This window comes from Temnothorax americanus, unplaced genomic scaffold (assembly GCF_048541705.1).
Source record: "Temnothorax americanus isolate GAGA-0224 unplaced genomic scaffold, ASM4854170v1 Scaffold52, whole genome shotgun sequence".
Taxonomy (NCBI): Eukaryota; Metazoa; Arthropoda; class Insecta; order Hymenoptera; family Formicidae; genus Temnothorax; species Temnothorax americanus.
In genome coordinates this window covers 374,160-401,921 of record NW_027509678.1, presented here as the reverse complement: position 1 = coordinate 401,921, position 27,762 = coordinate 374,160, and the positions used below count along the sequence as shown (strand labels likewise).

Below are 27,762 nucleotides of genomic sequence, written 5' to 3'. Positions count from 1 at the left end.
CCACCGAAAAAGTCAACAGCTTGCAAATTTAAGTGCGCGATTCACGGATACGTGAGATCTCTTGTTAGAATTTACACCACCGCACCGGCGCGACGCAGCCGCTCAAAGACTAACGCGACCAACGACCTATTTCTAGCATCGCAAATTCGATTCGACGAATTTCGGAATTAATCATTAATTAGAACGCACCGCACCATCAAATGGACATGCAATTCCGCGGTCCCTTCATCATTTCCGCCATCTACATTTTCGCGCTGAGTCCTCACGACCGATCGCGCCAATAATCGTTACGCAACCCAATAACGCAACGTTTCCACCCTCTCTTTCGAATGTAACTCCCCATATGGGGTGCACGTACGCATGTGTATGTGCGTGTGCGAAGGAGATGACTACGGATTGCACGTTGCCGGAAAATACAGTCGGGAAATGAGATTCTTGTGAAGCCCCTTCGCGTGCGAGCAACAGGAAGTGCGAAAGGAGGAGGGCCTGAAGGGCATCGCTGCGAAACCCGAGGCGATAAAGTTAAGCGCAGTTAATCCATTCCGCATTCAAGAGACGCGACAGCGGCGTCGCTTAAAGACAAAGAAAGAGTGAATAGATGCAGCGAACAAGTCGAAAGTGAACGAGACGATGGGACAAAAGATTGCAATCGCGAGATACATTTGTGGCGAAACTTAATGTTACACGTAAATCGCAACAATGCGCTACAGAGATATACGAACTTATTTTTTTAACATTTCTAATGTGTCAAAGAATAGAAACTTTCTGCGTCTTAAAGCATTACAACGCTTATCATCAAGAATAAAGGTAACAAAGATTTAAAAATAGCAAAAGAAATTACGTAAAATTGAATGTATTTAATTTCTTTATCATTAGAAAGCAACAAAACCCTCCTAGATATAACTGTAAATTACAAAAATACGAAAATAATATAAGTAAATGCTACGTATAAAAGATTTAAAAGAAGAAAAGTATCTTAATCTAATTATAGCTTAAAAAATTAATTATAAGTAATTTAGAGAAGAATTTTTTAATTTTATACGTAATATGCTTCTTTAATCGCGTTAGTTTTCATTATTTTTGTTAATTTTTATTTATCTTATTTGTCATAAACAATAATTACATGCATATATGCCGGCAACGCAAAATATAAAATATATTCGATCTTCCGCCATATTTGCTCTTCACGCAAACCATCCATCTAGCTAACACTAGAACATACTTTACAGTAGGAAATAGCTTCAAAGTATAGTCTCAAAAGTGGACGAACAGACGGGCGAAGAAGAACACCGCAACGTAGCTTCAGCGAGCTTGAGGACGGATTATATACGTACGCTCAACTTTGTCTCTTCGGGTTTTGCTCCTCCACCGCCGCACATCCTTCTTCTTCATCTTCTTCTCTTGCAGACCACTTCTCACAGGCAAGAATTTCAATAGTGAAAGACGGATTCTGTAGCCTCAAACCTCTTTCAAACAAGTAGTTGTTATTAAGCATTTTCGAACCATTAGTGCGGACTAATGGTATACACACGCATATATTGAAGAAAGAGATGATTGAAGTATACATAGAGTACATAAAGAATTATATGACCATCTTTTTATAAAAATCCTACGTATAAAAAAAATATAAAAAATTTGATATATATTACATACATACCGCAACGCTAAATGTATCATGGGTTATTCTATTGCGAAAAATTTCCGAGACCATACTTTAAACACTACTTTCCAACCTCGCCCGTGGTGGTACCTGCCGACATCAGGCTCAATGAGGCAACAGCGCGAGGAGAAAGCCCTGAAGGAGCGATAAAAGTGCATTATTTCAAAAACCGAACCGATTCTTCCGAGCCAGCGGCCTCCGACGACAGAGGAAACAACATCCTGTGGCAGCCGGCCAGGCGGTACAGAAATGCCGAAATCCCGTCTTCCCAATAATCGGATGTGTTCCTGCACTGTTCCTGGCACAATGCAGTTATCCACTTCAATGAATTTATCCCTCTTTCCGACGACCCATCTCTACCCCGCTACCACCCGGTATCTCCGAGCCTTACTAGATTCTTCAAACTCGGCGGCTTCCTTCCGGGATTCGCTGACCCCGTCACGGTCCCTTACGTTCGTCTTATAAAATTACAAATTTTTATATACATATATAATTGACTAATTTTGAAAATTCTATATATAACAAAGAACAAATATATAAATATAAATCATTTAGTATTATTTCCAAAATCTAATTATTACCAATTTCTGTTTAAATCTTCTTTGCACATATAATATGCAAACTTGCAATTGCTCGAAAAAAGAAAACACTATTTGTCTCTTGTAATATATAGAAAGAGTCATTGGCGGACTATTTTCTGTATGCATTCCGCGCATTGGCCTTTCCGAAAACTTCAGGCAAGTATAAAGTGCATCTTGTGCTTTAGCTACACAAGCTGAGAATCCGGCTTTCGGGTATTGCCATAGAGCGCTGCGGCACCTATTCGCTTTATCTTCTTTTCGAAAACCCCCTATTGCCCCCATTGGCGTCTTTAAATTGCAAGTGGTTTAGGGCTGACCTTACGTTTCGTGATCTGTGTGCAAAATATTTTGTACGTTGATGCATTCCTTCTCTTGGCATTCCGCACAGTTCTTCTCCCTCTGGGAAGGCTACGGTTTTCTTTATAGATCTTACAGAACGAATACGAAACCGGTGTGCAACATATATCCGGCGGTGGAATCAATTTGCAAACTTCGAAACCATTCGTGTCTCGCAAGATAAAACATTGTCCGTGAAAGTTATATTTCCGGCGAGACAATCCGCCCACGGTTAATACATGTTTATTGCTTCTTATATACGAGTATCGAGAAGCGTGGGAGTTTTACAAACTCTTTATATACTGCCCTAAATGAATATTTCTACATTATGTTGCAGTTAGGTTCAGAATGTATACGATAATGAGATTCATGTAAGTAGCATTCTTCTAATTTTTATGCATTAAAACCCGTAGGCTATTATTAATGGAAACACGTAACAGTAGTTTGGTTACAAAGTAACAGAAATCGAAATGAGAATTTTGCATTTAATTAGCGCGATAAACTCGACCGTTCTCCGAGCGTATAATGAACCTTTAAAACAGTTCGCTAGGCTGTTATCGCGAAAAGCGAAAAAAATAAATAATCAAATTCCGCATGGCAAGAAATAATCTGCAATTTCGACGGGGTAATAAACGTAACAGAAGCGGCGTTTCAGCCCCTGAAAAACAGTTCCTGTTTATGAGAGAACATCGCGAAACTGAGTAACAGCACGAACTACCATTGCATGAACCTTTATTGTACCCGGGAACCTGATTTTAATGAGAAGGAAAATTATTCGAAAGTTTAATGCTGCAGGGAAAATTTTTGATCCACAGATTCTCGATACCTCCGCGGATTCTCAAAACCTCCATTGAAACGTGAGCGGACCGGTATGGCCAAAGTTAAAAGGTTAAGGAGGTGTGAACTTACGACAATTGGATGCCAAAAGAAAACGTATGAAGCTATCGGAAAACTTCCGGATATCTGTAACTATTCTTTTCAAGCCGTTAAATTAAAAAAAAAAAAAAAAAAAAAAAAAAAAACGATTTATGATGGTCCAGCTTTTTCTCACTTTTGCGATATATTGAAAAGAAGAATAACATATTTTTTAAAATATTTTTTTTATTTCTTCAATCTGGAAGTATGATATCCAAAAGAATATAACGGATAGTCTCTCAGGATATCTTGATGAATAGAAAATCAATGCATCATCGATGTTTCAATGTTATTATTATATTTTCTAGTAATTTAGTGCATAAAAACAATTTCACATAAATAGAAGAAATATACGTATCATTTTCTTACATTAATATTTTTTTCTAAAAATGTGTTACGTTATATTTAAGAAAGCTAAAATAAATTATCAATATTAAATGCATATGTATGTTTAAAAATAATAATATTTGATTACTTTCATTTCATACGTTACAATTTCTCAATATTTTTCTATTCCCAACGAGCCAAAATATTTTTTTCAGGTCTGTCGGGAAACCTGAGAAAAACTAAAATCTACAAAAATACGAGAGAAAAAATTTAATTTACTAAAAGTTTTTTAATATTTGTTGAAAATATACTTTCGATTCGATTTAATCTATATTATAATACTTTGATACTTTTAATTACATTTTGATAAACATTTTAGTTATTTAATTATTTAAATACGATCGGCAGCGAATTTTTATTTTCTCAAGTAGTCCGATCGATAAACTATTTTCGATAAACCACAAGTGCCGTGGTAATAAATCGGCGCACTTTTGTGCGCAATTCTGTGCTCGCGGTGAGAATTATTTATGCAATTATTAACGCTAACAGGAATCGAGGATTGAAAAACGAGGAGATCATGGTCAAATCGATCGAATGCATACGAAATTTCCGAGCGCAAACGAATTCCACGAGAGTCCGGACGGCGAGAGAGGTAGAGTTTGAGTTTCGAGGGTGTTGGATCGTATCCAACATCCAGACAACTTCTGAAATAACGTCTTCAATATTCGCCAGAATCTCGTGCGTACAAACTCATTGTCCTCAATCGAATATATCGTTTCTTCCGATATTCGACTTCCAAGATCGGACAACGAATTAAAGTCTAGTAATATCTCGTAACGTATATTTAGCAAAACGCATGTATCTCAAAGGTTGAAACCATATATCTGTTTGTATTTACAATTATTCACGACTACGGATAACGGCGCGCGTGGATAATTTACGATAATACAATTATAATTATACGTTGTGTTGTATACGCTGTAGTTGTTTTTAGCCGTTTGTTATACAAGCACGTATTAACAACTATAATTAATTAGTTAAGTGTGCACGGCAGTGGACAAGGAGATACATATGTCATGATATACCTAGTTTTCATTTAATTTAGTAACAAGCAACAAAATACAATAATTTTGAAAGTTCAAAAATTTAAGCAAAATTGCGAATACATCGTGCACAATATTAATTTGTGTGAGAGGTGTGCTATAACAAAAATAATTTAAAGTCTTTAATTATAATAATATTATATTGCAAATTATGCAGTATACCCAAGGGAAAATATTCCAAGCGTATGATAAATACACTCGGGCGAAATTATCGTATAAACATTTTATGCTAATGTGATTTCATCGTATTCCTCAGTTGTTTATTCTCAGCAAAGAATGTCGTTTGTTCGGCAAATTACGGGTAGCCTCCCCCCCCCTCCCCCGAAGCAACGGTCCATAAACAACCAATAAAACCACGGCAAAATCCCCCTATCTATCCTCTCCGATCTGTCCGCGATATCGCCTTTTCCAGTGTCTCGCTTAAGCCACCGCCCGTTTCAAATTTAATCAATCTCGATAACAAATGTACACTCTTGTCAATAACACGTCTGGGCTCTTGCGCGCGCGCGCGATAAAAGTGCCGCGATAAACGTACCGCGGATATCGAATATGGCTCGCATTTTTGCCCGTGACGCCTCTCTCGCTCTCGCTGATCCGCCCCGACGATCGGGCCGGGCGATCAATCGATCTCCGGGATCTCCCTCGCTCTTCCTTCGGCTAACACCGATGCTGAGAAGGATATCCCCCGTATCCCTGACGCTCTCCGCACATACACGACGGACGCGGCATTCGCGCGTACAAACACATACAGGCGCGCGCGCACATATATATTACACATATACAGCCGCGTTCCCAGTTTTCCCGGATCTCAAGGGAGGAGATCTCCGCGCGCGCAGGTGTCCCGCGGCGAAGATTCCCGGAGGAGATTTCCTGGAAAGTCTGACGCGCGAGAGTATCGCTTCTCCACAGCGTGTGAGATTGCGTTGGGTCGTTGGGTGTGCTTTTTCCCTTCCCCACCCGGACGCCCGCCCGCCCGCGCGATTTCCCTCAGTCGCAATGGCCCCCCTCTTCCTTTTGCCGCCGTAACGGAAGAAGCGACGTCGATGCAGCGACACGAGAGATAGAGGCGGACAGGGAAGTAATGCGGGGGGATTGAGGAAGATTGAGAGAAGCGGGTTGGGTAAGGGGATGATGGATATGCACTTTATTATGCTACAGTAGCCCCCGGAAAATAGTCCTGGAAGAACTGCGTTTACGAGCAATTAATGCATCCTACAGTGAGCTCGGTGAAAGAGCTAGGAGTTCAGTCCGTTCCGAGATCGATTACGAAGCCGCGATAACGAATCGACGATACTTTTCCCCGCGACATGTGCATGCGCGGCTCTCAAGATATTCTGATAAAAGGTCACCGACGTTAGCAAGCTAAGATACTTGTCTCAAGATAAAAACAATAAAAGTATCCACTTGCCTGTGCGGATGAAAAGCAGAACGGTCAATATCGAAGTTTGCACTCGACGTTCCCCGACATTGGAAGTTGGCAGCTTGCTCTGATACCGATTGTTTGTCCCCCTCGAGGACCACGGGCCTTGTGTGTAGAACCGCAGCTGGCACGTGGACCAGCCAGAATCGGGTATACGTGAGAACTTGGAATTTTCAGTCGCATCCGCCGCCGAGCCTCGAGCGAAGCTTTCTTCTATTTTCACCGATACGCCGGTGGAGCGTGACGCCGATATACGGGAAGTATTGGTATCGGGACGAAGGAATGCTTCCTGCTATCGGCGGAAGAGCTTACGCACGATTCGACGAATGGCGCGCGATAAATGTGGCGGCGATTGGGGGAGCGGGTCAATGGATGTTTCTGCCTCATCCGCTTTTCTTTTCTTCCGCGGCAAACTGTATATGCCAGCGATAATGTCAGAGATGTTTAATTTTTCCACTGCGATTGACGCGTACAAGGGACGTCTGAAAGACCATTTCTCGCTTTCTTCCGCGAAAGAGTTTCACTCGAGCGAAAGCGTTTCGTCCCAGGCAAAAGATATGAGTTTTTTAAAAAGATCTTTTATCATTTTTTCATAAATTCAACCGTTCAAAAGATATTCAAAATTAAAATTTGACAAATTTTATAAAACTTGTTTTTGCTTCTTATGAATTTTGTATCATATTGACTATCAAAAATTATGAAATAATCAATACATATTTTTGTAGAAAATTTAACGATCTACAAAAAAAGTCTCTTATATTTTTTTCACAAATATAACCATTTAGACGATATTAAGGTTTATACTTTGAACTTTAAACCTTAATATCGTCTAAATGGTTATATTTATAAAAAAAATATAAGAGACCTTTTTTGTAGATCGTTAAATTTTCTACAAAAATAGGTATTGATTATTTCATATTTTTGATAGTCGATATGATACAAAATTCATAAGAAGCAAAAACAAGTTTTATAAAATTTATCAAACTTTAACTTTGAATATCTTTTGAACGGTTAAATTTATAAAAAAAATGATAAGAGATCTTTTTTGTAGAGCGGTAAATTTACTACAGAAAATCTATGTGGCGCAATGCTGTATTACTGTTTGTTAGATAGTTATAAAATTTTTTCTATGTTACTAAATGAAAAATAAAAAATCGCGATGAGCGACCTGTTAATATTAATATTAAGGGCTAAAATTTTAACAGGTGTCTTATTTTACCTTCCTATAAGTATATATGCTATTCGTGAAATGAAAAAAAAGTTGCTCCAAAATGACACCCTAATATTTATATATATACATGTAATACAAAGTATTACACATATAGACTGTATATGTATGTATAATGTATATACATATACATATACAATCAATACACATACATTTACAACAATTTATAATTAAAAACCTAGTAGAATTTTGAAATAAAATAAAATCTTTGAATTCTCTTTCTAAACTCTATCAAGTTTGGCGTTAAAAGTCTCCTTCATGATACGCTAAATACCAATACCGATACAAACAATTAGCTTATTTTTATATAATTATATTAAAAAAAAACATAAATATATATATATATATATACGATTATAAGAAAATCTATCTTAAATTAATGCGAACTTAATTCAACAGTAAAGGAGAAAATATGCAATGCTAGAGAAATATACATGTAATTAAACGATCTGTTTGGCCATTTTTCCTGGCAAGCGAATATTTGATGTGACACTAGTAGCGCGGATTAATATTTACAAACCATAGATTGCGCGCGTCGTCTAAACCAATATTTCATGCTGCTCCGAGAATGGCTGATTTATTTCGCCTTCCTGGCAACGCTATATCGTTCGCTTGGAAATAGACGGCATATCATACCGGGACGGCGACCCGCAATACATAATATGAAATTGATATAAAGAAATTCAAAAAAATCCATACATAGTGTTCTTCCCCTTCTCCCCGTGGACGATGAAAGTTCAAGAAGTTCAATCCGATAAATTTGCTTATAAAGTTCTCATTGTTTCTCTCTTGATTTAAATGGGAAAACTTCATCTTCGCTAAAAATGGATTACTCGCCGAATCGCTTATCACTCGCATTTATCCACAGAGAGAAGATAAAAATAATGAATTATCGCTTTAAAGAAAAATATGATAACAAGAAAATGATCTATTTTCTATGCATTTTTATTGTCTGCAACATTAAAACGTTATTTAAATCAACACTGTTTAAATTTCTATACACGTATTGTGTAGAAATCTAAGTTTTAGATTTAGTAAGACAATGAAATCTTTATTCGAAGACCCAAAATATGTCGCTAATACGTCCCTAAGTCTTTTATTCTGAAATTTATACTATTTAAGTCGTAATATCTAATTAAAGGCAATAATTTTTACAAATCTCTCACGCATAGTCAGCTGGCGCTCCGACAATCGCACAAACTTATATAAATTGCCGTAACGTCCGAAAAGTTCCCCACGGTTTTACCGGAGGTTCTTGCGTCTTTGCTCTCACAAAAACTCGGACTCCGATAAAATCGCGGAGCGGAGGAGACCTTCCAGATCGGTCCAATTAACGAGAGCACAGCATTCCTTTTCCAGTCCGTGACTCTCGAACGCTGATTGGCTTGTGGACCATTCGTCTGTATAAAAGTACGAAAGCTTATACCTTTCGTGCGCGACCATCGACTTTCCTCTTTCCGTTTTCGCCGCCGAATTGCAAGCACTCCAACTTAGATGAAGTCGTACGACAAACTAACTACTTATTAATTTACTGCCGACTAATAAGCCGTGCAAAACGTCCGACGCAACGACGTCTGTACTTTAAACGGCAGCGGCGTAGCCGGAAATGCACGCCGTAGTTCCGAAACGAAAGTCGGCCGTTTGAGAGAGCCTACCTCTATCTCCAGCAGACGCGCGTTTATACGTGGCGCCTCGCTCAAATATTTATCTTCGCCGCCGTGCTGCAAAGCTGCAACCGTGTTGGCGCACGAATTACACGAAATTGTACGACACTAGAAAAAAAGTATGTTTCTTCGTAAGTGACCGGGACTAGAGAATATTAAAAAAGCAGCGGGGAAATTTTTAACATTGTAATAAGAGACCTGCCACCTCCAGCGAATCCGATAATTTTTTATTCATCAAGATTAAAACAAGGATGTTTTACGTGCAATTTTTTTAGCACGCTGTGTAAGCGCGTTATATGATTGATGAAAGTGGAAAGTAGCTCATATATTAATACAACACTTTTTGCGCAATGCCAACGCCATTACGTGACTTTCCTCGTGGTTTTTATTTCAAAGATCGGAGTTAATAAGCACACGTTATATCAGAATTCTACAGAAGCCCAGGACTGCAGCTTTCTGTTGAAAACTATATTGATCCACAAGTCTGTTATAATTTAATCCATAGAGTCTTATGGTGAATTAGATTTTAATTCGACAGTTGTATCTATCTTAGTTCGTGTTGCGTGATGCGCTTGCGAAATATTCGACGGACGAGATTCGAGCTACAGGCGCGACACGCGATTAAGAGAGGGAACGACCTCTCGGTGACGTTAATGTCTTCCGAGCCGCGAGCAGGTGTCGTGGATGGATGTAGTACGTTAATGTAATAATTCGCTGAGTCTAATATGTGGACCATATAGCACGTAAATCGTTCCTTAACTTGTCGCTATGTCCGGCCGATTGAGTCATGTGCGATGATTAATGCGATTTATTAAACAGAGATTAGAAAGAAAAAGAGCTGTTAAAAAAAGCTCCGCGATACGCGTGCAGATATGGTCAATCGTAGCTGGTACTGTGTAACAGATTGAAAAAACGTTATTTGTTTTTCCAGTAAATGGATAATCAACTAAAAACTCTCGATATTGAAATTTACGAGGAAAAAGTGGGCTTTGAAAGTCAAACGCGGCTGTGCGTGAGTTAACGTTACGTAACATTTAACCGTAACAATATTATAATATTATAAAAAATCATTTTAATCACAGAGAATTAAAGAGATAACAGTACAAAATAAACATATTTAATAAAATAGAATTAATAAATGTTTCTTGTAAAATAACTTGGCGTTGCTAGATCTCGAAATTTAAAATAAAGTACTGAAATTTTTGATTAAATAAAAAAACAATAAACATAATTTAGGGAAGAATGAGTAAAAAAGCAGCGCCAAGTTTTTTTTAAGAACAATTTATTTATTATATTTTAATTAAATATTTTTGTATTTTGTACTGTTATCTCTTTAATTCTTTGTGATTAAAATGATTCTTTATAATATGGCGCAATTTAAAGATTTCACATCCTTTTGTGAATTATTTTGTTAGGGAGAAATAAAGCTACTACTATTTAGGATTTACAACATACATTGCGCGTGTACTTGGCGCCTTTTTTCACCTTTTTGGAAAAAAGTAATTTCGTATTGATATAAATTAACGACACATCGCATTTCAGAACTACCTCGGTCACCGGCAAAACCATGGTAAATGGACGAGAACGAAATATATCAGAGTTTCGTAAATTATCTGCCTACATAATGCAGAACGATAATCCGCAATCACTTTTAACAGTGCACGAAGCTATGCTCATCGCTGCCGATCTCAAACTTACGTTGAATAACCATATGAGAAATTACAGAAGGTATATCTACTGTAATATCTTACTGACGACGCTACTGTGTATATAATTCTTCGGGGACTGAGGGAACTGAATAAGATATCTTATATAACAGATGAACAGAATCATTTCCGGTATATAAGTAATTTATTGTGTTAAAACGACAATTTGCATTTCCATGTGCAAACAATTATTTTTGCGTCGTTACTTTATGACGCATATTGGTTCTCCTCTTGAACAATTATTATTTAGATTTCCAAGATCTGTTAAATAAGCTATAAACTGTTAAATAAGCTATAATATACAGAGTGTCCCATTTTAAAAAACGCACCTCGATAATTCTTTAAGGTAGTTCGATGATGAACAACTTTTGCCAAAAGTGATAGGTTTTATTTTTTATATCAAAAAAAGGAACTCTCCTGAATCGATTAAGTCCAGAAAAAAGATAATTCACCGTCCCGTTCTCAAGATATTAAATTTTAAAATTAGGTGATTTTAATGATTTTAACATTGGTCTAATGTCTAATAGGAAAAGAGGTTATTTTCCTATGAATAACACGAGTTTGCGAAAAATCTTTTGCCAAAAATGTCTGAACAATATATATCAATGGAAAGAGGACACTGTGAGGAAGCTTATAGTTGAAGGTGAACACGATCCACCGTACAGTTTTTTTTTTAATTAATCATTAAAGTTGAAAACTAGTCAAGCGACGCGTTAACACACACTTTATTTAATCTATTTCAGGCAAACACTATTATTCTATTACAACGTAAAAATTATTTACTAAATAATCTCTTTACATCATTACGAAGCCTTGCGATGCGTTATTCTATTTTTTTATAATCATAAAAATAAAAAAATTATAAACATTGTTTTGTCTTCGGCCTTTCATCATCGAACTACCTTAACGAAGTATTTTCAGTAAAAATGTTTCAGACAAAAATTGTACGGTTTCATGAAAAAAAGACAATTGCTTTTAAGAAAAAGTATGCAGATGCATGCTGCAAATTACATATTTTTTCTTAAAGGAACTACCTATGTTTTTTTTTTCATACCAATTGATTGGTCTCATTATTCTGTGCATAAAAGTATTAAGGTAACATTACCGAAAACTTAATGTTTCACAAGATATTTTGTATTTTATGTCAAAATACTAGAACTTTCAAGCCTAATAATTCCAAAAGTTCCTAATAAAAAAATACTTTATTATAGTGTTTTGAAAAGCTTTCGAGATTAGCTACAAGAATATGCATTGAAAAATAAGGATTTCCATTTAAGAAATTGAAGGTGACCTTCACGTGATCTTCAAACGCCTATCCAAGGTCAAACTAATGACACCATCTTATGTGCCCCTCGAAACCGTACAACTTTTGTCTGAAACATTTTTGCTGAAAATACTTCGTTGAAGAATTATCGAGGTGCGTTTTTTAAAATGGGACACCCTGTATATCTTATTACTCCAAGTAATCTAAATCTCATTTTTATTAAACCATTTTTTATAATCTGTGTGTAGAATGAATTGAATAACAGTTGATAAAAACATTAATTTAATAACGTACAAAAAATCGATTAAAAATGCTAATGGAAATCTGATAATAAAACCTAGCGTGCGTGTTATATTATTTGCAAATTTATTCAAAACTATAATAGCATGGATTCAGAGGTATATCTAGAATTCCTCGCGTTCTTGGCAAAGAGCTGTATCTCGGCGACTCTTCCCTCTCAGAAAAAAATAACATCTTATTTAATGTATAAACATTTCATTACTTATTATATGAAAGTTATACAATTTTATATTTCCTTGCCTTGGCTAAAGAATTCGTCTATTATTGCATCTACATTCATGTGTAAAACCATTTCTTTTTCTATTATAATAATAATGCAAGTCTGATTAATCTTTCTTGATTCATCGTAGAACGGAGATAATTCTTTATTAACTTGAGCTTGCTAAAACTGCGTTCGCAAAACGCTACAGTCACTGGTAAAGTTACATAAATTCGAAATGCATTATGACTGGTCTTGATGTTTGGATAAATATCATCTAGGGAGTGTATTCTTGAATACGTTTTAATAAATACAGGGGAGTTACTGATTCTAAATTCCTCGATCAGCTCCTGTACTTGTGCTTTGAACACTTCTAATTCGAACACAAATTCCACTTTGTCTACGTCTAATGAATAGCGAAGTCCGAAGTCAGCACTTTTTTTTAGCTCATTCAAACTCAGATTCTTTAAGCTATTTCACTGTCATAAAACCTTTTGACTTTTTTTTCAGCCTCACGTCAGAAAAGTCGTCCTCTAATCCCATTTCTAATTTTCTCTGGTAAACTTTATAGCTGGTTCCGTTCCCTCATCTCGCACTTTCTGCAACGATCCTGCGAGATCCTTTATCGTTTTGTTTGCTACATCCAGAGAAACACTCTTGTTTTGAAGAGATTGATTGACTTGATCGATGCAACTTAGTATTCTTTCCCATATTAGAAGAAGGCACATAAATTTGAAGTCTATTTGTCTGATCAAAGCTTGTGCTCCAAAAGATGTTTCATCACTATATAATTTCTGCGATCTGTCTTGTCATTCAATACTGAAAGGAAAAAAACAGAACTTACTTTATTGACTTTTTTAAGACACTAACTGTTCTTTGTTTGGTTGACCACTTCGTATCACTGTGACTTTTCAAAGTAACTTTAAGTTTGCCCATTAAAAATGGAAGCACATAAAATTGCAGGAGCCATGAGCAGAACGCAGAAGCCATATGCGCATGCGCTATGGTATCTGCATTCTGCCCATAGCTTCTGAATTTTCAATCTACATAAAAATACATAAGCATAGTTTATGTAGATTGAAAATTCAGAAGCCATAGCCATGGGCAGAATGCAGGCAGATACCATAGCGCATGCGCATATGGCTTCTGCGTTCTGCTCATGGCTCCTGCAATTTTATGTGCTTCCACCTTAAAACTTGTCATCTATAAGAGGTTTTTTAATTTATATTTCCTAAAAGTTTGGTTTACGCTTTTATTATTCTCTTCTTTGGAACAGTTGATATAATAAAATATGTACGCGTTTAGTTTGATAAATCTAATTATAATATATTTCAGTTATCTTTACTATAATATTTATTTATTATCGTTGATATAATTTCAGTTCAAACTTTACCATGACATTTTCGTTCAAGCTATGTACGTGAGTTTTTATCTTAAAACAGACATTAACTTTTCTTATTATGTTACCTCTCTGTTATAAACAAAATGTTATAAATGTTATAAATGTGTCTGTAGTTATAAACAAAATAATGAAATAAAACAATTAAAAACCAAAAAATTGTTGTTTTACAGACCAAGTCAAGAAACTTTTCGCGCACAAATGTTATATTTAACAAAGAACTGAGAAATACAAAAAGCGACAAAATTAACACTAAAAGGAAAATAATATAAATAAATGCAATATATTTGTCCTGGACATTAGATGTTAATACAAGTCAATATGTTCTTTTCTTTTGCAAAAAATCAACGTCAAGTGCGCGTTTAAGTTGCGATATTTTCATAATGGCACTATTATGCTTAATGTAAAAAATGAAGTCATATTACATAAAGGACTAAGGTCATAACGCATTCATTAACATACGGAGAGCAATTTTATATCATTTAGACGCTGTAGACTGACTCAGTAAACAATTCAACATTTAATGTGCTCGATAATTACAATATAATGAGAACTTGTGCGATATAAAACAGGTTCGCACAGCAAACTTACTCATTCATTGCCTTGTGAAAATGACCGAGGCTTAATCAGTTGACGGCGGACGGCTGCTAATTTTACGAAGTGTTCGGCAAGATGTTGGACGCGATAATGTTGGACGACAACTTCTGCAAGATACATTTGCAGGAGTCGAAAAAATTGCTGCAACCCGGAAAATCGCGGAACTCGCAAATGTGCATCGAATTCAGCGATCTCTGTTATTCGGTTCGTCGCAACCGCAAAGGTAAGAACATTTCCTGGTCTCATATATTTATGAAAGTCGGGATTTTCTTGCGTTCTAGACACCATGACACAATTTACTCATTACACTTCGTGATATCTTGAGACAGCTTTAGATAGCTGTATAAAAAATAACTGATCTAATCATTCGATTGATATAGCAACGTAAGCGCACGTCATTACATTGCAATTGCGGTACATGTCACACAAATATAATACGTAAGTTGTCTCGATTTGCGCGCTAAACAAATCCGTCTGACGATTTCTAGTATTTACGTATTGATATGTTCATTAAATTCGCTCAATCGTAAATTCGCGCGTAAATAATCATTTTTAACGTTGTGAGTTTTCAGCGCACAAATATCATCTATATGTCGCAACATTTTAACTGAAATTTAACAATAAGATAAATACAGCTTAATACCTATTTTAAAATGTGATGTACGTACACCATTATGTACTATTGTTTAAGCTAAGTGCGAAAATGTTAGCAAAGTGAGAAGATATTAAACTTATTCAGCAATCTGTTTTTAAAACTTATAAAGGTTTGATCGGCATTTCTACGCTACTGAACTTACATCCGCTTCATGTCTTCATGATCATTTCAAAAATTCCAAGCAGTTTATTTTTAGGTGGATCCCTGACACGTAAAATTCACTATATAAAAACAGGTTTGCAGCATATTCACTCATTCATTCGCCTTGTGGAAGTGACCGGTTGTCCTTCCCCAGATAGCATTGCACAACTGATCTTTATGAATTCAAAAAGATCTGAATCTGATCTTTATGAATTCAAAAAGACCTGAATCTGATCTTTATGAATTCAAAAAGATCTGAATCTGATCTTTATGAATTCATAAAGATCAGCTGTGCTATATGGGTCTGCTATAGACTCAACGAACTACAGTGCTACAAAATCAGTCAACGCATGAAGTCGTAGCACGACGCTATCCCGACCGTGTACGATTAATAAAGAATTCGATGATCATCGCGTATCACGCATCTCGTATGCCTAGTATGCAAACGCCGGTTCTTCAATTAATTCAGTTGACGGCGGACGGCTGCTAATTTTACTAAGTGTTCGGCAAGATGTTGGAAGCGAACGGCGCAGCGAAAATGCTGGACGACGACTCCTGTAAGATCAGTTTGCAGGAGTCGGAAAAATTGCTGGGACCCGGAAAATCGTGGAACTCGCAGATGTGCATCGAATTCAGCGATCTCTGTTATTCGGTTTGTCATCGCAACCGCAAAGGCAAGAACATTTCATCATCGTTCCACGCATATTTGTGAAAGTTGCGATTGTGCGTTCTCGATATCCTGACACAATTTACTCGTACGCTTCGTAATATCTTCAGACAGCTTTATATAGCTGTATAAAAAATAACTGATCTAATCATTCGATTGATATAGTACCTAACGCGTAAGCGCACGTCATTACATTGCAATTGCGGTACATGTCACACAAATATAATACGTAAGTTGTCTCGATTTGCGCGCTAAACACATCCGTCTGATGATTTCTAGTATTTACGTATTGATATGTTCCTTAAATTCGCCCAATCGTAAATTCGCGCGTATAAATCATTATTTTTAATGTTGTGAGTTTTCAGCGCACAAATATCATCTATATGTTACGCAACATTTTAACTGGAATTTAATCATAAGATAAATACAGCTTAATATTTTAAAATGTGATGTACGTACACCATTATGTACTATTGTTTAAGCTAAGTGCGAAAATATTAGCAAAGTGAGAAGATATTAAAACTTATTCAGCAATCTGTTTTTAAAACTTATAGAGATTCGGCATCCCTACGCCACTAAACTTACATCCGGTTCTAGTCGTTTATCTCCAGTTATATTATGAGTCAGATTAAAAAAAAAACTGACACAATTAATTTAAAGCTTAAACCAAAAGATTTAGATTCTAATTTCGTAATAGAATAAATAATGAAGCTGTGGATTTTATATATTGACGTACACGTGTCCGCGTTTGTATAGTTATTTTGATCGCGATAACAAAATTTTACGTAAATAACAAAAGATAACGTAGGTTAATTATCAAATTTTTCACATTAGCGTGTACTGTGTACAAGTAACTAATACAACTTTGTTAATTTCCGAAATAGAGCTAATGTTATGATCGTACTAGATTTCGTGTTTAGAAAAGCATATTATTTTATAAGCCGTAAGAAGAGCTGAATGTCTTTATTTAAATTAATTAAAAATAATGACGTAAATATTTTATTTAAAAATAAAATAAAAATGTCATTATATATAAGTTATGATCCGCAAACAAGTTTTTGTTCTCATTAGGGTAGAGCGGAATCAAAAGTAACAATTTGACTTTAGAACTTGATTGTGGAAGAACTATTACAGTAAAAGAAAAACTCTTGATACCCTAAGTTAATGTGATCATTTCACTTTATGGAAATCCTCCTATTTAAATCTTGTGATAAACCAAATAAGAATTATTAATCAAAAACATAAACGAGGGAAAATGTTCCAATCGCCCCAGACGCCGGGTCGGTTGAAATACTAATAAGGGATCGATAGTAATAATTTTAAATAATCAAAATAAAAAATGTTTATTCAATGAAAAATAATAATTTCTCTTATATTAACAAAAACAAACTAAAAATATTCATATTCTCATACAAAAGAAGTAAAATAAAATCTTATTCTATTAAAACATAATTTCTTTATATCACTTATAAAAAACATTAACTTTGTTCATTTAATTATAAACATTTTTTGTTCTTATATTTTTAAATGATAGGAACACAATGTCTTTAAAAACTAGGGAGTCGATTTGTAACGTTTCATTCGACCCCACACAATGATATGTTACAATCGTCCCGAATATGTTTTTGAACTTTAACTTAAAATTTCAAATAATATAAAATGCCAAAAATGAATAAGTAATAATTATATTATAATAAGCAAAAATAACGAAACTCAAATATAACCTAAAAGAAAAAGTACTTACTTGCAGTGGATATATTTTATATTCAAATAAGTTTAAGATTGTCGGAAGAAATTACTTTACGGCCTCAGAAACATGTTTTATTTATTACAGACGTCCACTCAATACCCAGGCCGCAGGCGTTCTGAGACACGTTATAGCTTGTTCAACTTCATCCGCGTTAACCAACAAACGTATGCGCATCTATGTCTATAACTAGATATCTAGATATTTGAGTAGTTACTTTCGCCCCGCGTTACTTTTGACCCCGCTCATACAAAGCTTATTATAATTATGTGTTGCATTATAAAACAATTATCTTGAATATCTCCAGAGTGTTCTCTAAAATTATTTATCTCATTACATAAATGTGCAATAAAAATACAAATCATGTATTGCTTGCTCTAATCTTAAAATTGAAAATTTTCAAGTCTAACATATTATATAATATGACATATATTCATATAACATATTGGCTAGGGTCAACGTGACGCTACAAATGCTTTGGAGCGTTTTCCTTCTTTCTTTCTTCATTGAAAGAAAAGAGAAGAGAAATGCTTCGGAGCATTTGTATAGCGTCACGTTGTGACCGTAGCCTTTATCATATGTCTAAGATATGGGTGCAACATATGTCAAAGATTATATATTTAACAGCCGATAGCGACAGCAGATACATCGCGTTTTGGATTTTGGCTAAAATTATCTCATTTATTAATTTAGGACTTAGCGGTCCTGAAAATCTATGAATAATTTGTAAAACGCAGTTATAGGTATATTTGCGTATATGCATTATTTTCTTGGAAAATTGTTTGATTTAAAGAACCAGGTTTTGAAGGTTACACAGTTTTATTTGTAATTATAATGCGTCTTCCACGTGTTGTCTATAAATATGGTTAAAGAAGAATGCTTACTGTAGAGACCGAGACAAAGATCCTACGTAATGTGACGGGGCACTTCGAATCGGGGAAACTCACAGTAATAATCGGTCCTTCTGGCGCGGGAAAGACCACCCTGCTGAAAGTCGTGTTGGACGAACGATTGACCGACGTTAAGGGTAATGTCACCATAAACGGCGTTGAACGGGACAGGAGAATGGTCCGCAAACATGTGCGCTACGTGCCGCAACAATTCGATCTGTTGCCGTTTCTCACGACAAGAGAGACTCTCTACATAGCGGCTCGGCTGAAACTCGTTAATCAGGACGAACAAGTGATTCGCTTAATTGTAAGTAAAATATAAATACAAAAGAGAGAGAAAGAGAGAGAGAGAGAGAGAGAAAGAGAGAGAAACTCTCCAATCGCTACGTATAAAATGTATTATTAAATAAAAAAATATAATATATATCTATATATAATAATTATATAAAAATATATTTTATATATTATTATTTTTACTTATATAATAAGCTTGCTGTGGCGAACAAAAAAGTTATACATATATAGATTGATGCACCATCAGATATTATTTCTGTCAGGTGAACGATATCGTGAAGAGTCTCAGCTTGTCAAATTGCCTGGATACATTGGCAAACAAATTAAGCGGTGGCGAACGAAAGAGACTCTCCATCGGCGTAGAATTGATCGCCAAGCCATCCGTTCTCTTATTAGACGAGCCAACGAGCGGTCTCGACAGTGCGATGTCTAATCAGGTATAATAATATATAAATATATTAATGCAAATTAATGCAGATTACATCAATAGCAATTGTTTTACAAAAACATTCGCTATTAACCGATATAAATCAATATTATAGCAACGTTGCAACATTCCTGCGACGTAGCTGGAATAATATTATATTGCGATCGAGAATAATAAACATTTCTAATTATTATATTTTGTTCCGCGATATCATTAAGGCGTTCTTAATGTGCCACTTGTATCCATACGATTTGCATTGAATAGCTCATTAACATGCTGCACGGTATGACGAGAGAGAATTGGACTGTGGTTTGCGTGATACATCAACCCAGCAGACAAATGATTTCGCTCTTCGATAACATTATGGTACTTAACCAAGGTAGAAGTATGTACTGTGGTCCAAAAAGCGAGATCTTAAATACGTACAACGTCGCCGGGTTCACGTGTCCCAGCTTCTACAACACAGCAGAATTCGGTAACGTTGACTCTATCGATCCGACTTAATAAGTAAATTACAAAGAGACAGAAGAATTAAAAAAAAAAAATATTAACATAAAATATTTTAGAGCTGTACGCATTTTTTATGTATTCTTTTATTTTAAAGCCTGAAAGATTTTTTTCTTATTAATCTTGCATAGCAAATTTGTTAAATTTATTACAAAAATAGATTTCGTAATTAATTGTACTAAACACAAGTAACAAACAGACTTCCTTAAGACAGATGAATTCTTAAGAAAAAGTATTCAAAAAGTTTACCTTGCATAAACTGAAATATTCTCGATATCTCGAAAAGCATCAAGATTATAAAACTTGATATAAATACAAGTTTCAATATTATGTGCAAATACAAAGAAAATTCTCACATTGTTTAATTTGATGTAGTATTGCTTATTACATGAATTGTGGCTTTATCACTTTTCGATGTTACACAACAATTTTACTATGTAATATTTATGATATTAAATGATTCAAAGCATATTATTAATTTGAAAAAAAAAAATGGAGAACAATCCACATGTGATATTGATTGTGTTTTTCTGATTGCAGTACTTGAGGTCATAACAGAGCAAAGAGGTGGAGATTTAGAGAATTTACACAAGATCTGTCGTGATGAATACGAAAAGTCGAGATCGCGCAACAAACCCAATAAAAATGGTAAATATGATGTTACATACTTTATTAAACGGTTATATATGTATTTAAACGTTTCTTAATTATTTCGAATTTTTGTTAATCCATAATAATTCATTAATAATTCATTAACAATTATTTTAATAACTTATACTAATTTATACAATGTTTTTTTTCCATCTTGCTTCGCGATGACTAGATAATAAAAGCGTGAATATTTTATCTAACGAGAATATCCACAATATATTCTCTATTTTAAAAATATTGGATCAGGCATTGAGTATCTCTAAACCTCGAGGACTATATCTTTCTTGTGTATGATATAAAATCAATGTTATTCGAAAAGCATAAATATATAAAACGAGACAATTCAAAACTCGACTGGAAATTGGCCCGATATATCATAAGAACCTGACCGGGTATTCTTAAGGCATGCCTTACTAAGGCCAACCCGATTAGGTCCTTATTATTACTCAATCGGGCTATAATTAAACACGTTTGAAAGTAAGTTTATTCAAGTATTCTGATCAGGTCTTTATGAAGACCCTGTATACATGCCTTATCGGAAAATAGTAATTACAAATGCCGAATTTTATAGGGTGACATAAACAGGCCCCGATTAAGACATGTTAGTCTTGTTTTATCAGAATTTTGATAGAGTTATATAATTAGGTCCTGATCGAGATAATGTACATATGTGCTTAATCGAATAAAAGTTGTACCTATAATGTATATAAAAGTTTTGTGAAACTAATACATCATCAATTATAATTGGCATTATTATATAACTAGGCATGCTTGATACGGCATTAGTCAGGACCTTGCCAGTTTGCCCTAAAAAATAATTAAATATTCTAACTTGGCGCGTCTGAGAAGGATAATAATCAGGATCTTTTTGAGTAACCCCTAATACACAAATTTTCAAAGGTCATCAAAATTAATCTGATATTATTAATATAATATCTATAATAAAACATTTCGGTTCTTTTGTATTTGACTAATATTATTATTGTAGGAAGTACAATTCGTCTTTTTTCATTATTAAAATATACATCATATCTATATCCAACTCAAAATTGTATTACTCTTTTTAAACTGAATTTGTTTCTTAAAATAAATAATTTTTGAAAAATTGTATATTTGCGCTTGTTATGACATATGTAAATTATATATAACACTTACATCAAATTAAGAAGTAGTCCACAACGTAAGGCAGTTAGCTCACGATCCAGAGGTCCCGAGTTCGAATCCCACCAAGGTAAGTAATTTTTCAAATACGAGAAAATATATATAATCATAGACTGCATCTTAAGAAACAAATTTAGTTAAAAAATAGTAATAAAATTTCAAAATAAATAATTTTTTATGTCGGGTAAATATGCGCGTCATACCTTATATATTTCCCTTATGAGGACCTAATATAAATTTGACAAGGGCCTGATTGTGATAACTTATAAGGACCTTATAGAAAAACTGCGTTACACGATTACTTAGATACCGATAAGGCAATAGTATCAGTTCCTGACAACTAAATCAGGAAAAATATTATATGGTCCTTATTTGGACCTTAGTTTAATTTCCAGTCGGGAATTATGAGAAATAATTTTTCAGTCATTAATAACTCTCAATAATTGGATTTTTTTATAGAATCGATTGATTCTAACCAGAAATGTGAAACAGGCGACATAGATACGTCCACAAATAGTATAATACCAAAAAAGTCGACATGGCAACAGCAAAAGATTTTATTTTTAAGATCTCTAATTAGCATCAAGCGAGATATTGTGAGTAAAAACTATCGAAAGTAATATTCGAACAATTTACTTGAAAAATCAAAATGCTATCGTTTTGTGTGATTGATCTCTCAGACCTTGACGAACCTAAAATTTGCGGCGCACGTCGCAAACGGCCTGTTTTTTGGAGCAGTTTTCTATAACTTTGGTGACGACGCGGACGTGCAGAAAGTGATGAGTAATATCGCTTACTTATTTTTGTCTGTGGTATTTTTATTCTACGCAAATTCTCTGCCTGCAATACTAACGTGTAAGTGACAGATTTTTCTAACAATATTTCATACTTCTGTATATTTTTTTTTACGTATAAATATAATATATAATTTATGTAATTTTGTTGGCAAATAACTAAATTATATATATACTATACGATTACTATCTTTCTGATATTGCTAAACTTAATGCTAAAAGACTAAAAAATATAAAATCAATTTCTTTGAAAATGCGTTTTATGATTTTCACAAATATTTATACCATATGTTAATCTGATTGTGTAGTTCCCACAGAAGCGACAGTATTTCTGCAGGAATATTTAAATAACTGGTATTCTTTGAGGGCTTACTATAGCGTAAAAATACTAACGGATCTCCCGCTACAAGTATGTTTTAGTGCAGTATTATTTTTGTATTATTACTAATTATTACTAATTATTTCTTTCAAACATGAAGTTCTGGCTAAATATCACCTAAATATATTGTCATTGGTTTTGAAATCAATTAAAAATTTGTCTAATTTCTAGATACTTTGCGCCTCATCTTCTTTATTTATACCATATTATATGACAGGACAGCCAATGGAATATATTAAAATTCTACAGATGTGGACCGTTGGCCTGTTAACTACAATTCTTGGACAAACGGCTGGGATACTTATAGGCGCAGCTTTTGGCACTAAGGTATTTCAGCTGCGGTATATTTTATTAGAAAAGCTACAAAAAAGGCTATAATAAGTCAACATTACATACTTATTACAATATATATCGGAAAATATTACAGCTATAATTATTTGAAATAGTAATAAGTTAATAAATCATTAAATGGTTTATTTATAATAATAAATAATTTTTCAGTTTATATATATACATATATACATATATACATATATATATTGAGCAGCTTATACCATTCAAAGTTTAATTTGAGTTATTTAATATGTATGAACAGATATATATATATATATATATATATATATATATATATATAATATAGCTGACCAAGTATAATTTCTTTCAGACAGGTCTCTTTTTAATACCGGCAGTCAGTACACCATTAGCGCTTTTCGCCGGATTTTTTTTGAAATTTAAAGACATACCGGTATACTTACAGCCTTTAAGCACTGTGAGCTTTTACAGGTACAGACAATTTAATTATCCATAGCGATTACTAAATTTTTTGCATTTAAACTTATTATTACTACATAATGTTTTCCATATGAACCGTTTTTTATAATAATTTATAATGACTATTTATAAACAGTAGAAACACTATTTTATTGTATTTCTAATTTGCCTTATTTTTTTCAGTAAATTTGAGAAATGTAAATTTTATTGTAGATACTCATTCGAAGGAATGATGCAGGCGGTTTATCTTAATCGATCGCAGCTGTCGTGCTCGGAAATCTACTGTTTCTTCAGTTCGCCAAACAAGATTCTCTCGATGATGGACATGCCAACAGTACCATTTTACGTTATTCTGATAATACTTACCTCTTGGATACTCTGTTTACACATAATCACCTATGCAGTATTTTATTGGAAAATTTATTTTGCAAGAAAGTAACGTGTTAATATACTCATCTTAAAGAAGAAAGTACTATCTAAGTATGTCTCAAACAAAAAATTAATGATTTAGCACATTTTCTCTGTAATAATAGGTAGACTGTTAAGAAAGACAATAGGATTAGAAATGTAAAAAAATTGTATACATTTTTTAAACCTAAATATATAACACGCTCAATAATAACAATGTAATAAGATTTATTTTCTTATAACTGATTATGGTGATAATATAAGAATTGGCGTTATTATAATAAAATAAATTAAATATAACAGTATAATAAACTAAAATATCTTAAGGTACAAGTGAATAATTAATGCGTCGACTTGACAAAGTTGACGAAAAAACTCCTAAAATAGATAATTTTTTAACAGGAATACCCTTTTGTTTTAAGTCCTTTTATTAATAATTGTTGAAAAGCGTACACTGCTACCTACTGTGTTGTAAGATCGTTTGAAATGATGGCTATAAAACTGTAATAATGACAAACTGTATCGTTCATTTTATAATAATATAGCAGTGTGAATCAAAGCCTGATTATTGTCTATTTTTACAGATAGAGCCGGCCAACATTATAAAAATAAATACAATTTGCATAATTTGCTTTACTATGCGCGTGATTTTTTTGGTATCACGGCAGTTCTTTACCACAGCACATGGGAAAGGTCTGTGATAGTATTGATAGGAATTTAAAATGACTAGCAAGAAAAACTAGTTTGCAAGGAACTGTAGAGCAGACCGGGGCTCGTTGGCACCGTTTTCATAATTTCGGCATTTGAGTTTGTAAACAATTAATTTTCATGATTAAACAGTACTAATATGATAGAAAGAACCTTTCTCTACATTTTCATGCCAAGAACGCTTCTGTATACTGTATAGTTTCTTTGTAATAAATGAAATACAAACATGCTGCATCGCAGCCAACTTGCCCCGGTAGTAGGGTAAGTAGGCTATGTGAAAAAAGTCCATCATGTTCAATTAATGAAAACGTAATAGAAACACAAAACGGGTAACAGATATGTACTTCTTGATAAAGATTGTATTTTTTAAAGTTATTTCGTAATAATCGAATAGCAAAATGCTGTTGCAGAAGAACAATTGTAAACTATTTTAGATATAGCTATTTTCAATATAAATAGAACTATGTCTACTGCACAGTGGGCACAGCAACAACTGTGCCGCAAGCAACACGTAGAACTACGTCAACTGTCACTGATGATGATTGACGTGATCAAGGAAGGCCAAGGCCTACACCGGGCACACACACCCAACTGTCACTGATGATGAACTCGGCGCTACAGCCCGGTGTGGGACTTGGCCTTCCTTGATCACGTCAATCATCATCAGTGACAGTTGACGTAGTTCTACGTGTTGCTTGCGGCACAGTTGTTGCTGTGCCCATACTCTGCAGTATAGACGTAGTTCTACGTGTTTGCGACACAGTTGTTACTGTTCCTGTTTGATTTTTTCACACAAACATAAATTTATTTTAAAGAAATAAAACAGTTTTCGAAATGATTTTTTTTTGAAACAATGGTAAAATAAATAAAACAATTTTTATTAATTCATTATATTCTTCAGTTTTTTCTACCCCGATTTCATATAAATTCTTTAAAATTTAGTTAATCAGTTCTTGAGTTATAGAAATTTTGGTAAGTTTGGCTGTTTTTTCAAACAGAAATTGGTCACCCCCTTTATTATTAGCAATTTTGCATTTTTTTAATGCGATATTTCGACGTTTTAGAACATAAGAAACTCATTGGCATCAAAAACTACGCAACCGGTTTAAAAAAAAATTGGTATCAAAAAATTAACCCCACCACCGCCATTCCCGGAAAATTCTACCTGTTTTATATATAATTCTTGAAAATTCGGTTTATTAACAAATGAGTAGTTCGCGCAAAACGTTGCAAGAAAAAAAACGGTAACCCCTTTTGGAGACTTTATAGACTTTAGAGAGAAAATGAGAACATATAAGCTATCAAATGACAACTTATTTATTACTCTACGATTATTATTTTCGAAAATATAACAAAAAAACTTAAAAAAAAAATCGGTATCAAAAAAGTAACCCTACCACCGTCATTCCCGGAAAATTCTACCCTTGTTTCATACATAATTCTTTAAAATTCGGTCTATTAACGAAAGAGTAGTTCACGGTCAGACAGACAGACAGACATACAGACAGACGTCAGGTTCTTATAATAATTCCATTTCAAGAAAATCAGTTATAAATAGAGAGTTCGGTCTTGTTTTATTATAAATGGGACTTCTTAAGCTTTAAAATGAGACGTCATTTATTATTCTACGATTATTAGTTTCGAAGATATAAACGTTCAAAGTGTGACATATGTTTTCGTTGCATCTACAAGAAATTTAGCTAAATTTTCTAACGCTACTATATCTAAACGGAAAGAAATAGAGAGTTCGGGCTGGATTTATCATAAATGGAACTTTTTAAGCTTTAAAATGAGATGTCAATGATTATCTACGATTATTAGTTTATACGAAGATCTAAACGTTCAAAGTGTGACATATTTTCGTTACATCGTTGCATCCGTGGATACCCCCCATACCGCGGAGAAAGACGTAGTTCTACGTCAAAATATTAATATAAATATATATCTAGCTTCTATCAGCATTGTATTGTTGGTAGCAAATTACATGCTCACACAGGTTTCACGCGCGCGGTAACAACAAGTCAAGCTAAGCATGCCTTATTGATATGATCCAACATACCCCATCCCTACATACGTTTGATATTTCAGTCATTTTCTTACACTAAATTACCGTAGTTCCTCAAAATGACATGTCGTATAATAATAGAAACTTTTCTTTTAACTAATAATATGTCACTTTGATTTATTTCTCAAGCTGAAGAGCATTAATACTATATTTTGAAACGCTCGAAAATTTACTTGTCACCTTTTGAATTAGAGTTTTCTCTTTTTCTATTGTAATACTTGTTTGATTTAAATAAAACTTTGGGGAAAGCACCTATATCATAAAAGAGATGTTTTGTGATAACTTTTCCATTATTTCTTTAGCTATATATAAATACATAAACAGAACGCATTGCCAACTTGCCTCTTGTGCAAACAAGCCCCGGTCTCCCCTACTAGTGCTAATCTCAACGCGCGACATATAAAAGAGCGCTTTTTAAGAAATAAAACTAGCGATAAAAAAATGTACTCGAGAAGTTATATTTTATATTCGCGGAGATAAAATTTGACACAAGATAGATTGAAAGAGACATCGACATCTCGTGCTGTGGTTACGAAATAAACCGTAAAAGTTGAAAAAGGAAATACAGAAATACGTGGACGAGAATTGTGTGTTTCGTAAATTACAAGCGCCCGATGTTAGTAGTCGCAGGCGCCGGTCGCGCATTAAGCTCTGCACTCTTGAGACTATGTTGCGCGCGGCAAATGTTTACAACGCTCGAGTATTTCATAAACGGGCACAATTAGAAATCTCGAGAGCGGCGAAATCCGTTTTGTTTTTGAATGCTGCACTCCTTTCTCTCCTACGAATGTCCACAAT

General features: G+C 34.3%; 2 protein-coding genes across 12 annotated transcripts in view; one reads left to right on the top strand and one right to left on the bottom strand.

Moving 5' to 3' along the window:
• Positions 1-27,762, bottom strand: part of LOC143904441 (protein amalgam) — a 311,418-nt gene that overhangs the window by 88,845 nt on the left and 194,811 nt on the right. The window lies entirely within an intron of this gene.
• LOC143904439 (ATP-binding cassette sub-family G member 1-like) lies at positions 14,690-25,386 on the top strand. Of its 5 annotated transcripts, none has more exons than XM_077419125.1 (11): positions 14,690-14,922; positions 18,799-19,106; positions 19,357-19,530; positions 19,785-19,995; positions 20,568-20,675; positions 22,299-22,435; positions 22,520-22,694; positions 22,942-23,042; positions 23,184-23,339; positions 23,677-23,795; positions 23,967-25,385. In XM_077419125.1, the coding sequence occupies exons 1-11, from the start codon at positions 14,775-14,777 to the stop codon at positions 24,220-24,222; spliced, it is 1,893 nt and encodes a 630-aa protein (XP_077275251.1). In that variant the 5' UTR covers positions 14,690-14,774; the 3' UTR covers positions 24,223-25,385. The 5 variants fall into 5 exon arrangements, with proteins under 5 accessions (XP_077275251.1, XP_077275253.1, XP_077275250.1 ...); XM_077419127.1 differs by having other exon boundaries at positions 14,691-14,922; positions 23,997-25,382; XM_077419124.1 differs by lacking the exon at positions 14,690-14,922 and adding an exon at positions 15,992-16,169 and having other exon boundaries at positions 23,967-24,622.

What these genes read in the sequence shown, in the direction of transcription:
- LOC143904439 (XM_077419124.1), top strand. Translation starts at nt 16,007, where the DNA reads ATGTTGGAAGCGAACGGCGCAGCGAAAATGCTGGACGACGACTCCTGT. An exon ending in AACAAGTGATTCGCTTAATT is followed by an intron (nt 19,107 to 19,356) that starts GTAAGTAAAATA and finishes TATTTCTGTCAG; the next exon opens with GTGAACGATATCGTGAAGAG. An exon ending in GCGCAGCTTTTGGCACTAAG is followed by an intron (nt 23,340 to 23,676) that starts GTATTTCAGCTG and finishes AATTTCTTTCAG; the next exon opens with ACAGGTCTCTTTTTAATACC.